Source organism: Pteropus vampyrus, unplaced genomic scaffold (genome assembly GCF_000151845.1).
Source record: "Pteropus vampyrus isolate Shadow unplaced genomic scaffold, Pvam_2.0 Scaffold384, whole genome shotgun sequence".
Taxonomy (NCBI): domain Eukaryota; kingdom Metazoa; phylum Chordata; class Mammalia; order Chiroptera; family Pteropodidae; genus Pteropus; species Pteropus vampyrus.
This window is the reverse complement of record NW_011889165.1, coordinates 456,882-470,406: the sequence shown is the minus strand read 5'-3', so window position 1 is coordinate 470,406 and position 13,525 is coordinate 456,882. Positions and strand designations below refer to the sequence as shown.

Genomic DNA, 13,525 nt, shown 5'->3' with positions numbered 1-13,525 from the left:
CAAATAGATAAGAAGAGTGAAAAAAGACATATGACCTATTCCTGTTCTCTAATGACAAATGAAATCGTTACCCAAAAACCTACTCTAAGATTATATCCACAAAGGCAGAATTTGAGGAGGGACTTGTCAACTATATCCATTGTTTCAATAATCTGGCCTTTCATTTCAGATACAGCCTATTTTAAGAGTGCTTTTGTCTTATCATCTCAATGAAATATTTACATGTTAATAAATGTATATAATCAACTTTTATATCTCATTATGGTAAGCATTAAAATAACACTAAGTTGCCTTAACATCCCCAAATCGCTTATGTCATTTAAGAAACACTAGAAAATTCCTTTACTCTGTCACACAAGTTATGACCTTTCCCATGTTAAAATCTCAAAATGTATTTCGAAATAAAACCTGCATGTTGAATATCTTTCTTTCCGATTAACATCATTTTGGAAATGCAATCTTAACAGGAAAAAAAACACAAAACTCGAACATGACAAATCCATAAATAGGGAATCCTACAGAAACTTAAGCTTCCCAATAGAATCTAGGCTTATTGCAGTGTAAGAACTGCTGGATTCTCAGGCCCAATTGTGCCACTTTTTCAGAAAGAAAACTAAAGCCAAAGAGATTGTTACTTATTCACAATCACAAAGATTTAAACTCTGGAGTATCCAATTTCACCGGTCAAAACTTTGCTACTAAAAAGGCATTTTGAAGACACATTGAAATAATTAGCTTCCATTGCATTCATACATCTTGTGGGCTCCATCCACCTTGTTTACATTGACTGTACCTTTATTGTGAGTGGTTAGAATTCCCTGCAAGAGTCTTCTTCCCTAATCTCAGTAAAGGTATTATTTAACTTTCCCAGCAGGAGATGTTCACACAGCAAAAAATTTTGTGACACAAGAAGCTTCCATCTGACTGCCTACCAGGTGTAAATCACAAAACGGCATCGGCTGAAAGACTTGATATAGATGATACAGATTTTTCTATAACTTCAGGAGCTCCTTATCCAGAGGAGATACAATAAAGAGCATGTTAAGCCAGGTGTCAGATAAGAAAATATCACTGCCCCACTTTACAAAAGTTCCTGAGTAGGCCCAAAACGAGGCTTACCTGCATCTGCATCCCTGTTTTCCTTCATAACTCCCTAGAATATATGGCATTTAACACATTTTGCTATGGATCTTCATGTCTCTTTTCAAAATGGAAAATGATAGCAATTTTGCTTTTATGCTAAGATTCTTGTAAAAACCTGGATACTATTCATCTATTTTTATAGAAGAAAGCCAATATTTTAAAGTATTTATATAAAATCCAAACTGTGTACACAGTCTGTTTTCATCATCAGAGCTGATATTCAACACAGCCTTATTTCCCAAACTGTAAAATTACATATGAGTGATGGGCTTTAATTATAAAACATTACTGAAAAGAAATGTCTAAGTCTCTGTAGTGAAATTATGACTATGAACTCAAGAATTTTACTTTCTTCCAATCTCTTAGTACAGTACTATTCACCCTTCGAGCACTCACTCAATACCTAGGGAATGATGGATCTCAGTGGACAATGGCAAAAGACCACAATAACTGTTTTCTAGTGACTGGGTTTTGTTCCTTTGGTAGCAAGTTAGTTTAGTACATTGTGAAAATTAAATTATACTATACAATTTAGTCATATTTCTTCACTTTATGTACAAACGGTTTTGGAGATATATTTAATTCTACCTGCTTTAGTTCAGCTTTCCCAATCTATTCATTCTAATGAACTAAAGCAGGTGGAATTAAATATATCTTAGGTTCTGTGAGATTTGTATATTTAGGTTCTTAATATACAAATCTCACATTTTGTTTTTCTAATAATTATTTTGTGATGATTACAGTCATATTATGCCTTAAACCACCAGTTGAATCAAAAAGACAACTAAAAATTATGTAGGAAAGTAAATCGAAACATTTATTTGAACTGACCAGTTGACTGACTAGTTAAGTCAAAATGACCAAACAACAGTCCTATGTAGACAAAGCTTTAATCATATTTCTCTTTCAGAAGATCCTGCATCTAGTGAAGACTATCTGATTTGCTCTAGTTTGGATCATATGCTATATAAATTGAGAAAGCAGGCAAAAACAGTGAGCCAGACCGTGCCAATAATTTTATATGACTTTACACTTCATTTGGCAATATATGCATTGCAGAAAATATATACATCCATGAAAACCTAGTAAAATATGCAACATCACACTCTTGGCTAGCACACAATTTAGTTATGCTGGCCATCATGGTACATCGATTATATGAAAACACATTAGCTCTGAGGATAAGAAAAAAATACCTTACCAGCCACTCATTGTCATCACTATACCTTTAAAACAAACATAAGACACAACTGTTACAACTTATAGGATGTTTCTTACCACATGGGTTCTAACAAAGTACCTAAGTCCCTTCCAGTTCTATGTTCTTTAAAGGAGTTGCCAAACTACCAGCTGCAGGTCAAATCCAGCCTAACACTTGTCTCTGTACATCCCACAAACTAAGAATGTAATCTAAAAAAATTTTTTTAAACAGTTAAAACATAACCCGTAAGAAGATTTCATGGCATTTTATAATTAGATTTTAGTGTTCACAAGTAAAGTTTTATTAAAATACAGCTATACTCATTCAGTTACAAATTATCTATGGCTGCTTTTGCACTGTAACAGTAGGGCTGAGTAGTTCCAGCAAAGACTTAATGGCCTACAAAGACTGGTTCTTTACAGAAAAAGTTTTCTGACCCTGGTTCTACAACTCTGTATCTAGTTTATTCTTGGTTGTCTAACTTCCCCTTTTAGGCAATTTTTGACCAGAGTCAGGAGAATAGACAATGTAGCAATAGTCATAATTTTAGTGAAGCAGGGAGGATACATGAGTGTGTACCCGTGCTCATGTGACTCTTTATTGATAGAAACAGGTCGCCCATAACGTTTTAAAGAAAATTATATGTAAACAGTTTAATCAATTTTCTTTCTTCCATATCTTGACTGATATTGTAACTGCCAGTTAATCACATTTCTTAAATACAACCAGCACTGAAGCACTAGAGACTGCTGAGCTTGTGAGAACTCAATACTGACCAGCTGGAAAGGTAAGGAACTGGGACAGAACAAATTTGCATTTGGGCAGAGGTTTGTTTTGATGTTTGTCATTAGACTAAATTACGGTGGTTTTTCAAAAATAACCCTTATTTTGGAATAATTTTAGATTCATAAGACAGTTACAAAGTTAGTACAGGGAGTTCTTATATACTTTTCACCCAGCTTCCGCTAATGTTAGTATATAATTCCTTTTTTAAGTGAATCTTTACATTAAATAAGAACTCTTTTGCCTTTGAATAGCCTAAAAACTGTTTTCTAAATTTGGACACAATGGTAATATTTGATCTAAAAAGGTATGGTCTCTACACATGACCCATGTATGAGCACACATGTTTATATATAATGTAAATGAGAAAAGAGATACTGATGAACAGCTGGTGACATGTGCTGAACACAGAAAGAAAACTCTTTTACAGAGGAAAATGTGCTTAATTAAGATTCTAAAAGCCCAAATTCCACTCCTAAGTTTTTTATTGACTTTGTGTCATTAAACTTTTTTCTATATCGGTTTTCTCAACACGATAGCAAGGGCATTGAAACAGATAATCTGATGTATGATGTTTAAACTGAAAATTCCATTGACCTTCTTTTCCTGTCCAGGCTCTGACATTGGCTGACATATTAAGGACCCAGAAAGTTGTGAAAAGTTGCAGTCAATCAGTTCAAAGACACATTAATTTTACAGGTAGAGGTCACCACATGTTTATTAAGACACAGCTAAGACTTATGCACAGTATCTAAAAAAGCCATTTCTGAAAATCAAACAGTACAATTTCAATAATATAAAGCAGACAGAGGTGACTCCTTTTTGCTATGCCTATGAAATATTTTTATCTGCAGACTGCTGAAACTATATATTGTGCTTTGCAAGAGGTGATAGAGCTAACAAAATCACTTTAAAAAATTCTAGCCTGAAAAAACAGAGAACATAAACTTGAAAGTCCTAAATAAGTGAATACAATGTAGCATAATGCAATGCCACAGGACACCATGACTAAAATACTACATTACCAAGAACTGGTAGACTTCTTCAAACAAGTTGGATGTAATATAGAATATAAGTAAGTTCCCTAAAATTTGTCAAGTAAAGGTAACTAAAAAAATATATATATACACACACACACACACACACACACACACACACACACATATATGTGTGTGTGTGTATATATATATATATATATGTAAAGTTCTAGATTCATATTTTACCTATATAACATATTTGGCACTTATTTAATTTAAAACTTCATAATGTGATGTCTTCTTTTCTTTCATTCACAATGATTGCATGTATGCACATCTTGATAATCGATAGATAAAAGTTTTTAAGAGAAGGCACTGTCGCATATTTTTGAACCCATAGCACGAGGGAGATATGACAGCTTTATGTAAGGGAAGTTAAGTAAAAGAAAAGGAAAATAGAAATTATTAGCAGAATGTGAAGAGTTAGAGCATATGGCTATTAAAATTATTAATAAAAAGCTTCAAGAAACCCTGTAGTCCAAGGAGAGGCTAGTTTGAGATAATAATTGTAACATCTTTTCTAAGGAACTGGGGTTTTGAATTAGAAAATAAACAATAGTCCAGACCAGAATCACTGACAAAATAAAATCCAAATGAGAAAACTGAGGTCGAGAGAGGGCGTTATAACCCAGGTCACATGGTATATTTAATTTTATCAAAAACTCTCATCCTCCATCCTTCCTTTTTGTCTTCCACATTTATTTCTCAATGAATGGTAAATACTTCCAAGGCCAGGATTGTGCCTTATACTCTCTCTATATGCCCTAAACATATTCAGCAGAGGACTCACTAAGGATTTACTAAGAGAAGGTACTCAGATATTTGTCGAATGGAAGTAAATTTATACATCCAAGACACTTATGGGTTTGAGACAATTGCTTTTAACTTTCAGCTCCTCAGCCTGTATATAACACGAGAGAAACATGTTGGTAGGGGAAAACCATTACAGGCCGAGGACTAGCAGCTCATCCTGGGGGTTGGGGGTGGGGGCACTATCATTCCTTCCTCTCTCCTAATCCGTATACTGTTTTTTCTCCCCGTGGCTTCACACTATTCCCATCATTCTCCTCTTTATTTTTACTTTTTTCTTCCTCCTATCCTATGACTTAAACCCACCCATAGCTTTCATCAGCATTATTTAGCTCTGCTAATATAATCCAATTCTATACAATTTAATTTAAAAAGATGGTTAAATATTTACTTTCCTAGGTACTGCACATGGAGGCATAAACATGCATAAGATGACCCAGACTGTTCTGTCAAATAGTTCTTAGTCTAAGTACAGAAACATGTATCTAAAGAAAAAATTAGGAACTAGATAATGGTGGTGGTTGCACAACATTGTGGATGTAATTAATGTACTGAATTGTAAGCTTAAAAATGGTGAAAATGGCAAATTTTATGTTATATGTCTCAATAGAACTATTAAAAATTACCAAAAAAAAGAAAAATATGAATTGATAATAAAGCAACACAAGGCTTATCGGTAACATACAGGAAGAAATGACTAACATTCTGGGGAAGGAGAGATCTACATAAGAAAATGACGTCTTAACTGGGTTTGAAAAGATGAATATGAGTTCAGAAAACCCAGAAGAGGGAAAAGGGCATTTCAGTCAGGTGACGGCATGTACAAAGACATAAATGTATGGTTTTGGTATTCACTATTGCTAGAGAAAAAAGATAAAGAGAGTAGGGAAAAGACAGAGAGATAAATCCTGATATAGGATGCAAAAGGATACACACGTATCTTTTGTCCACAATTTCCAGAATTCTCTACAAAAAAAAATTCCTTAAGAGGTGTTATGTGCTTTTGTACAACCCTCTTACACCTTTGGCATCGCCATGATAAGAACTTCTCCCAAATATCTGCTGCCCCCTGATGCACGGCAGACCTGAAATGAACCCTCAGCAAGGAGTCAAGCCCAGCCAGAGCTGTGGCAAGAAGCAGAACCACCCAACTCATCTCAGTCTAGATTTGCCAATCCCAGACTAACTGTAGCTACATGAGGAGTAAAAGCTTTGTGGCATGTTACTGAGATGCGGTAACTGCTTGTTGCCCTGGCAATGGCTAACTAGTTTACCTGAATATTCACATGTTCTTAGTCATCACTCTTACATACATGTTTTCACTGAATGAATGTTAGAAGATGAGGGTAATTCTGGATGCTCAGTATTGCCAGATGCACTGAAAACAATGTGGCATGTAGCAAGAAACCAGCAATGCTTTATAATATTCTTTATGCTGAAAGTCTCCCTTTGTAGATATCAAAGCTTTTCCCAATAAAAGGTGGAACTTCACAGAATTAGAAACTCATGCTTACTTTGCTATCATTAAGCCCACATTATGATCCTAGGGAAGTGTGGCAATATAAGCATCACTTGTTCAAACATGATATAAAATTTTAAAAATGTAAAAGCTTAGTTCTTAAATGAACTTTTCAGAAGTCATAACTTCACTAGAAAGATATAAAATGATAACAGCATATAATTTAAAAGGCTTCCTGGAAGCATAACTAAGAAAAGACAATTATATGACATTATATTTCCATATACTAGTAAAATCTGGCATTCGCTACCGAAATAAACAGGATGAGCATTGGCAGCTTAGCTTTTGGATGGTTCCATTTCCATTTGGTGCCACCATTGATGCTGGATTGAAGTGAGTGGAACTTGAGCCTAAAGCAGAGAGTCAGGCTCTCAGTCTACTGAAGATGATGGAGGTAAGATAAGCACCAAACAAGAACCAAGTTTCCACCTCTGAAGCTACTCTCCTAGCCCTACAGGGAGCTTCTGTTCAGAACCCAAGAGTTCAGTCTGGGTTCTACCATTTACCCGTGTAAAAAGAAAAAAAGTACCACAGTCAGGTGTCCATGCCATGTACTGAATTTAAGAACTTCCATTTCACAGGTTTATTTTCTTTTTTTTAATAATGAGAAATACAACACTTGCCCCCAAACACGAATGTCACTTGGCAGAAAGAAATGCACACTGTAAAATGCCAGAACAGGAACTAGAAGACTTTTGAGCTGCTTAGACCAAGAAGACTTATCATTCACTCAGTCTTGGAATCTCTACCTTCTATAAAAGAAGCATTTTATAAAAAAAAAAAAAAAAACTAATAATGGGACAACCATTATAGTAATTCAATGTTACTCTGAAGGATGTCCTAAACACACTTACCCAACATGACTATTTTAAAGAAATTCATTAAAAATCATTGCTTAAGTAACATTCTGGTCTTTGGCTAAGAATAAATTATGTGTTCCTTAAATAGAGACCTGCAGGTCTCTCCTTTCAGAAATATCTACCACTTAATTCAAAATAGATGTCTGAAATAGAGAAGGGAAATTCTATGAAAATAAAGTTCTTCCCTAACGTGTTTAGTCAATTTTAATCACCAGTTGTCTTGCATTTTTCAATTTTCCCTTCCAAAGGCTAAAAATGCCTTACATTTTACATATGGCATTTTAGCATTGTTGGCTGTCACACACATAGGCAAATTGTTGTATAAAAGCTACATTGTTTAAATTAAAACTTATGCTTACAGTGGTAAATACTCTCAGATTAATAGAGTTGCAGCAGATATACTACAAAAATTGACTGAAGTCTGTGATATTAGAAAGACGGAAAATTTATCTAGTTTTAGTAAATGTCAAATCAGCAGCTATTGCTTTTAAGATTAATAAAAGATATAATGGTTTCCAGATAGCCTCTAAATAGAGATTACTATGAATGGAGAAGTGATTTACCAACAGTCACCACAATGAGATTTCTTTAAAGGTTACAATCATCAGTTATTTAGCTGAAACACTGCTGAGAATGCCTGGTCATTTCTTGAATAATGCATAATGTTCATTGTAGATTTGATCTGTATTATAACAATACAGATATTTCTAAAATAATGGGAAAAACTATCTGTTACCTTCCATTTGCTTAACATATCATTTCCATGAAGTAATTGACTCAGGACGTATTACACACTGTTACCTGAGTATTCTTTCTGCAAGCATAACTTGTAAATAATCTACATACAATTGGCATTAAAAAACAAACTCATCAACTTTTATAGACTTTTAAGAAAAGACGTGATGAATATAGGGCAAAGTAAAGAATCTTTCTGAAGCAGTACATTAAAATGATTAAATTTCTATATAGTTATGTAGACAAATTTAAATTTAAGCTTGAAATTTAATTATTAACTTGAACGACTCATAATACTTTTTTAAAAAATGTTGCCTACAATGTTTAAGTACTTTTCACGTAAGTTTCCTAATGTCTTTCGGTTTATGCAAGAGACCGCTTAAAGAAGCATGAAGTATAATGTCTATTGTTTTATTGTTGGATCATGAACTGCACTTCACATAATGCTACAGGCTATTTATATAAGCTTGTTTATCCATATGAACGTCTTCAAGGGCACAACATAGAAGACCTTAATAAATTAAAATGAATTTCTCTTCATGTTGTTTCATGAATGTTTGATCAGAATGAGTAGCAGGTTTGCATTAAAGCAATAAAATATACATCCATTGTGCAGCAGAATCAGTTCACAGAAAGTATCCATTGCATTCCTAGCAACTTTGAGAGGAAACAGGAGAGATTCACTTTGCTTACAGCTTCAGTTCTAGCCCATCACAGTTTACGAACAGTCAATGAAATTTTTAAAATAATAAAATCTGTAATCTCCTTCCAGGCTCCTACACTTCCATTCTAACCTCCTTCTTTTTCTCACTGACATCACCATGTCCATCTATAGACTGAAACCCATAAGAGCAGAATCCATAATTACCTTTTTTTTTATCCAACTTTATCATCATAAGTAGTCACAGAGTTGACTTGGTTGAAGGCCACAGAGTAAAAATGAATTATTAGTCACACTCCAAAGCTGAGAGAATTCTCACTTGAAATGGCTGATGATGGTGATGCAAATCAAATTATCATCATTAGAAATGAATATGGTGATAGAAAGAGCAGTAGACAAAAAGTAAAAAAAAAAAAAAAAAAAGGAATCTAGATCTGCTAATATTTAACTGTAAACCTTTTCTATATCATTTTCCTCACCTATAAAATAAGGGCATAATTCTATATGATCTATAGTTTTATATTTCTGAAAGGCCATACTTCCAAAAGTAAACAGGACTATTACAACAAAGGAGAATAGAACCATTAGATTTTTCTACTTTGTTAGCCACCACTACCAAAAAAATCCTATAAATGGCAAACTCCTTTAAATAGAAATGTAAATAAAAGATGATTATGTTAAATAACTTAATACAAGTCCGGCTCCTTCATCAGCATATTTAAAATTTAATAGTAACGTTTTGCACATTGTGTGATCTCTAACTTGTTCCATCTATCCTTTCGTCTTGCATGATTTGGAATAAACATGAAGACAGCCTACTGAATAAGCTCTTATTTATATAGTAAATATTTACTAGGATTATAGTCACATCTTTAGCTTGGGAAAATTCCCTACTTCTTTAGCATCTGGAACATGGATTGGTGTATTACCAAGTTGACATCTACATTCCGAAGGGCAAAAGGGCTGTAAAAGGACAGCATAAATGTGCCTTGGTTTGTTTGTACTCTGCTGACATCTCGTCCTTGAGAGCTACCTCTGCCATGTGTTCTTCTCAACCTTTGAATGTCAGTCTTACACTCTAGAGCAGGAGTCTAGGAACTATGGCTTGTGGGCCAAATCCAGTGGCAGCTGTCTGCTTTGTAAGTATGGTGTTATTAGAACACAGCCACACCCTGTTGTTTACGACTTTACCTATTGTCTATGGCTGATTTCATGCTACACTGGCAGATTTAATAAGTTAACCGACAAAGCCTAAAATTTACTATATGGCCCTTTACAGAAAATGTTTGTCAACCCCTGCTCTAGAAGAAAATAACTTGGTACAATTTAAATTCTAATTTTCGTCCTCTCATAAGCATAAGAAACACAATCCCTAAGTAAGGAGCAGTGGCATGGATTTGAACAGATTCACACATGCATATACACATATATGATCATGCCTCTTAGCACAGAATTATAAATAGTCACTGCTTTTGACTCTTTAATTTGAATTCTATAAGAGGTTACAGCTCCCCACTAGTACTCTTTCCTACAACAGCCAAGAGTATGAGGATTTCTCCAAAGGAAACTGCTATCTAGGTGTAATCACATAACTAAAGAAACTAATTCTTCCCCCAGCGGTTCCCTGCAGCTCCGCCAAAGGTCTGGTTTTATTCCATGCTCATCAAGAGTCTACTCTAGACACAAGGTTAGGACACAGGGAACTAGCAGAGCACTTAAGTTCTACACCTTGAATAATACTCCTTTAAAGACAGAAAATAAAATGACCGGCACCACATATACAGGGATAAACATATGCATGCATATTCATATGCTAGAAATGCCATAAATTATTAGGAGTTTCGAGAACACCAAAGAAAATACATCCCTTAAGTATCAGTGCAAAGGAGGATCAAATTTTAAAATAATATGTTTTAAGGGTACTTGCACTAAGGATTTGGAGGACAAACAGATGTTTTATATTTATAGCTTTTAGGCAACATGTATAGAGACTTGAAACATTAATACATAGATTGAATTTTTATTAATCAATAAATCATTACTCAAAATGCCTGCTACAGCTAGATTCTGTTTCCTTCCTCTCTTTGGTTAGTAAAGAGAAAATATTAGCTCCACCCTTTAGCAAATATTCTCATACTCCATCAATCAATAAGAATTTTCATGTATTAGCATAACATAAATTAAATCCACGAAGCACTTTAATGTAAGTCATTTCATTCTCTGAAATTCATTTCATTTTTCTGAAACTTTATATTAAGTGATAGAATATTTAGGCTGACAGACTTTTTGAAAAGAAAATAGAAATAAAAGAGGTTCATTTCACCTTCACATGGTGTCTTTCTCATGCAGAGTTCAGATTTCCACATTTGTATCCCTTTAAAGGATTTGATATGCAGGAAAAGAAGAAAGGATGATGGTAAACATTTCATCTTAGAGACACCTACAGACCACCACATTGTAGAATGAATAAGGGCTTAAAACTTACCTTTTACTGATGTGTTTGGTGGAGGGCCTTCCATTCGCAAGTTCCATGGAGGGTCCCCCTGGTTAGCAAAGTCCCTCATTTTCAGATAGCTAATTGTAAGTCGAATGATGGATGCCTTGTCAAGCTGGCTAGTGATGGCTGCAGGGAGAGGCAACAACTTGGCCAATTCATAGAACTCAAAGTTTTCTTTTCCCCGGCGGGAGCGAGCAGCATCTCGGGATTTCTCCTTTCTCAATGCTTGTAAACTGAAATCAAAGGAGTGAAAAAGTATTTTTTAGAACATGTGATTCTCTCATCAGACAGAAACTGCTCTCATTTTTGTTTTGTTCCTGCCCCGCTCCACCCCCCCAGCAAAAAGCTCCCAAAATCGTCTTTAAAATTCCAGGGGTCAGAGTAAAATGAGTTCCAGACAATGTCCCTACAACCATAAATTCTACCTCTAGATTCAAATGCCATAAACTCAAGTGCACTGAGTAAAAATAGTTTGCTTGTTAGGGTTTTTTTCCTCCAAGTGACCATGCAGTGACATACATTCATTGTTTCTAAGATATAAGATTTACAGATGATACTTGATATTCACAACTATAATCAATTTAAAAAATTGGGCTTGTATTCACATATCTATTCTCAAGCTAATGATTCTGTTCATTTAACTGTAATCCCTACAGAATCTTATGCCATCAAAAGAACACATTTTAAAAAATTTATTTCAATTATCATCTTGGGGGGTAAAAAGAATAAACACAAACACAATTCACAGGATCAACAAACAAAACGTTGATGTGCTTTCAGCCCTCAATAAAGATCAAGACCTTCAGTCAGATAAAGAAATCATCCTACTAAAAATGAAGATTTCAATGTAACTTTATAAATGTGCTGGTAATTAGCTGATAATAGAATACTTTCATTCTTTATTAATGGACATATATTAGTAGACGGATAGATCCTCTGAAATACTGGAGAACAAAATACATTGCCCGGAAAAGTCAAACTTTAAGATAATATAATTTTAATGCTGAAAGATAAGGCCCCATGTGGGTTATTAAAATTTATAAACATTATAGACATATTACTTCACAGAAGAGGTAACAGGTGAAATCCAGTATTTTTCTTTAACTATTCATGTGCACTTCTGTTTGAAGTTTGCTCACATTACTGAGGCAGAATTTGGCACAACTAAAGTTGCTTGTGAGCATCTGACAAGAGAATTCCACCTACTCTGAATTGCTCTGTTTTGTTTCTGACAAGAAATAAATTCGAAATCAGACCCTGATGACAGATAATTGGACAATATTTACAACAGCCAGGTACTATTAATACCATTTGTAAGTGTCAATTTATTAAACTCTGAAAGCATCTTAAATCTTTGAATCTAGCATTCTGGTTTCACATTATAAAATAACAAGAAAGAGACAAATGAGCAAGGAAACAAGACCGGAGGAATAGATCGAAATGAGTTCAAAGTGTGGCTCTTATCTCTATTAGTATAGTATGGACAATAACATTTCATATCACATTATAGCATTCCTGATACTGTTCATGGCTTAAACACTGTATTCACTGCACACTCAAAATAGCTTATTGAATATACAATTTTTTAAACTTTTATTTTATTATTAGTTCCAAGCATACAGTACATTGGTTAGACATTTATATAGTTTATAAAATGATCCCTTAATTGCTCTTTCTCTCCTCTGGCTAAGTAATGCCATAATGTTATGGTCAAAAACTTGCTAGGCTAATAACCCAACCAGCCAACCAGTTTCATGTTCACTCTATTCATACAATATTTTACTTTAGCTAACTAATGTATTTCTCAAAAGTAGACAAGATAATGCTATCGATTTCAAAGCCACAGCAGTCTCAGGTAACAAAACTTTGTCTCTTGATGTCTCAGGTGATAACCTCAGGCAGAAACATCACTAATTTACAAGGAAAAGACATGTTATGTCACTTATTTCCCAATATTTTAGCTGGCCTCTACTCAATTCTGCAAATGCTAAATTTTGGCTTGTTGAAAATTATGTAAATAAAGTAAGAGGAGCCTTAAAATCTGACAAAGTATAAGTATAACCAGAATCCAGGTTAACATCTTAAGATAAAAGAATGATTCATATCCCTCCTTTTATATAATAAAAGCGATCTAACACCATTTAAATCGCCCATGCCAAAAGAATTGTCCTCACATGTTTTCTCTACCACTTGTAGAGTGCAGTGGTTCAAGTTCAGTGCTTTGTTCTTTTTGTGTTCTTATAATCAAATACCACTCCAGAATGTAGGATGAACTTATT

At 34.3% G+C, this 13,525-nt stretch overlaps 1 protein-coding gene across 11 annotated transcripts in view; it reads right to left on the bottom strand.

Annotated features, from left to right (window-relative positions):
- Positions 1 to 13,525, bottom strand: part of NPAS3 (neuronal PAS domain protein 3) — an 839,700-nt gene that overhangs the window by 567,775 nt on the left and 258,400 nt on the right. For 6 of the 11 annotated variants that reach the window (XM_023523216.1, XM_023523208.1, XM_023523210.1 and 3 more), the window contains 2 exons: positions 11,235 to 11,479; positions 11,073 to 11,123 (listed from right to left, as the gene is read on the bottom strand). In XM_023523216.1, the coding sequence (XP_023378984.1) occupies positions 11,073 to 11,123; positions 11,235 to 11,479 (296 nt within the window). Of the gene's footprint in view, positions 1 to 11,072; positions 11,124 to 11,234; positions 11,480 to 13,525 lie in introns of those variants that run through there. The other 5 variants (XM_023523211.1, XM_023523213.1, XM_023523212.1 and 2 more) reach the window with 2 other exon arrangements.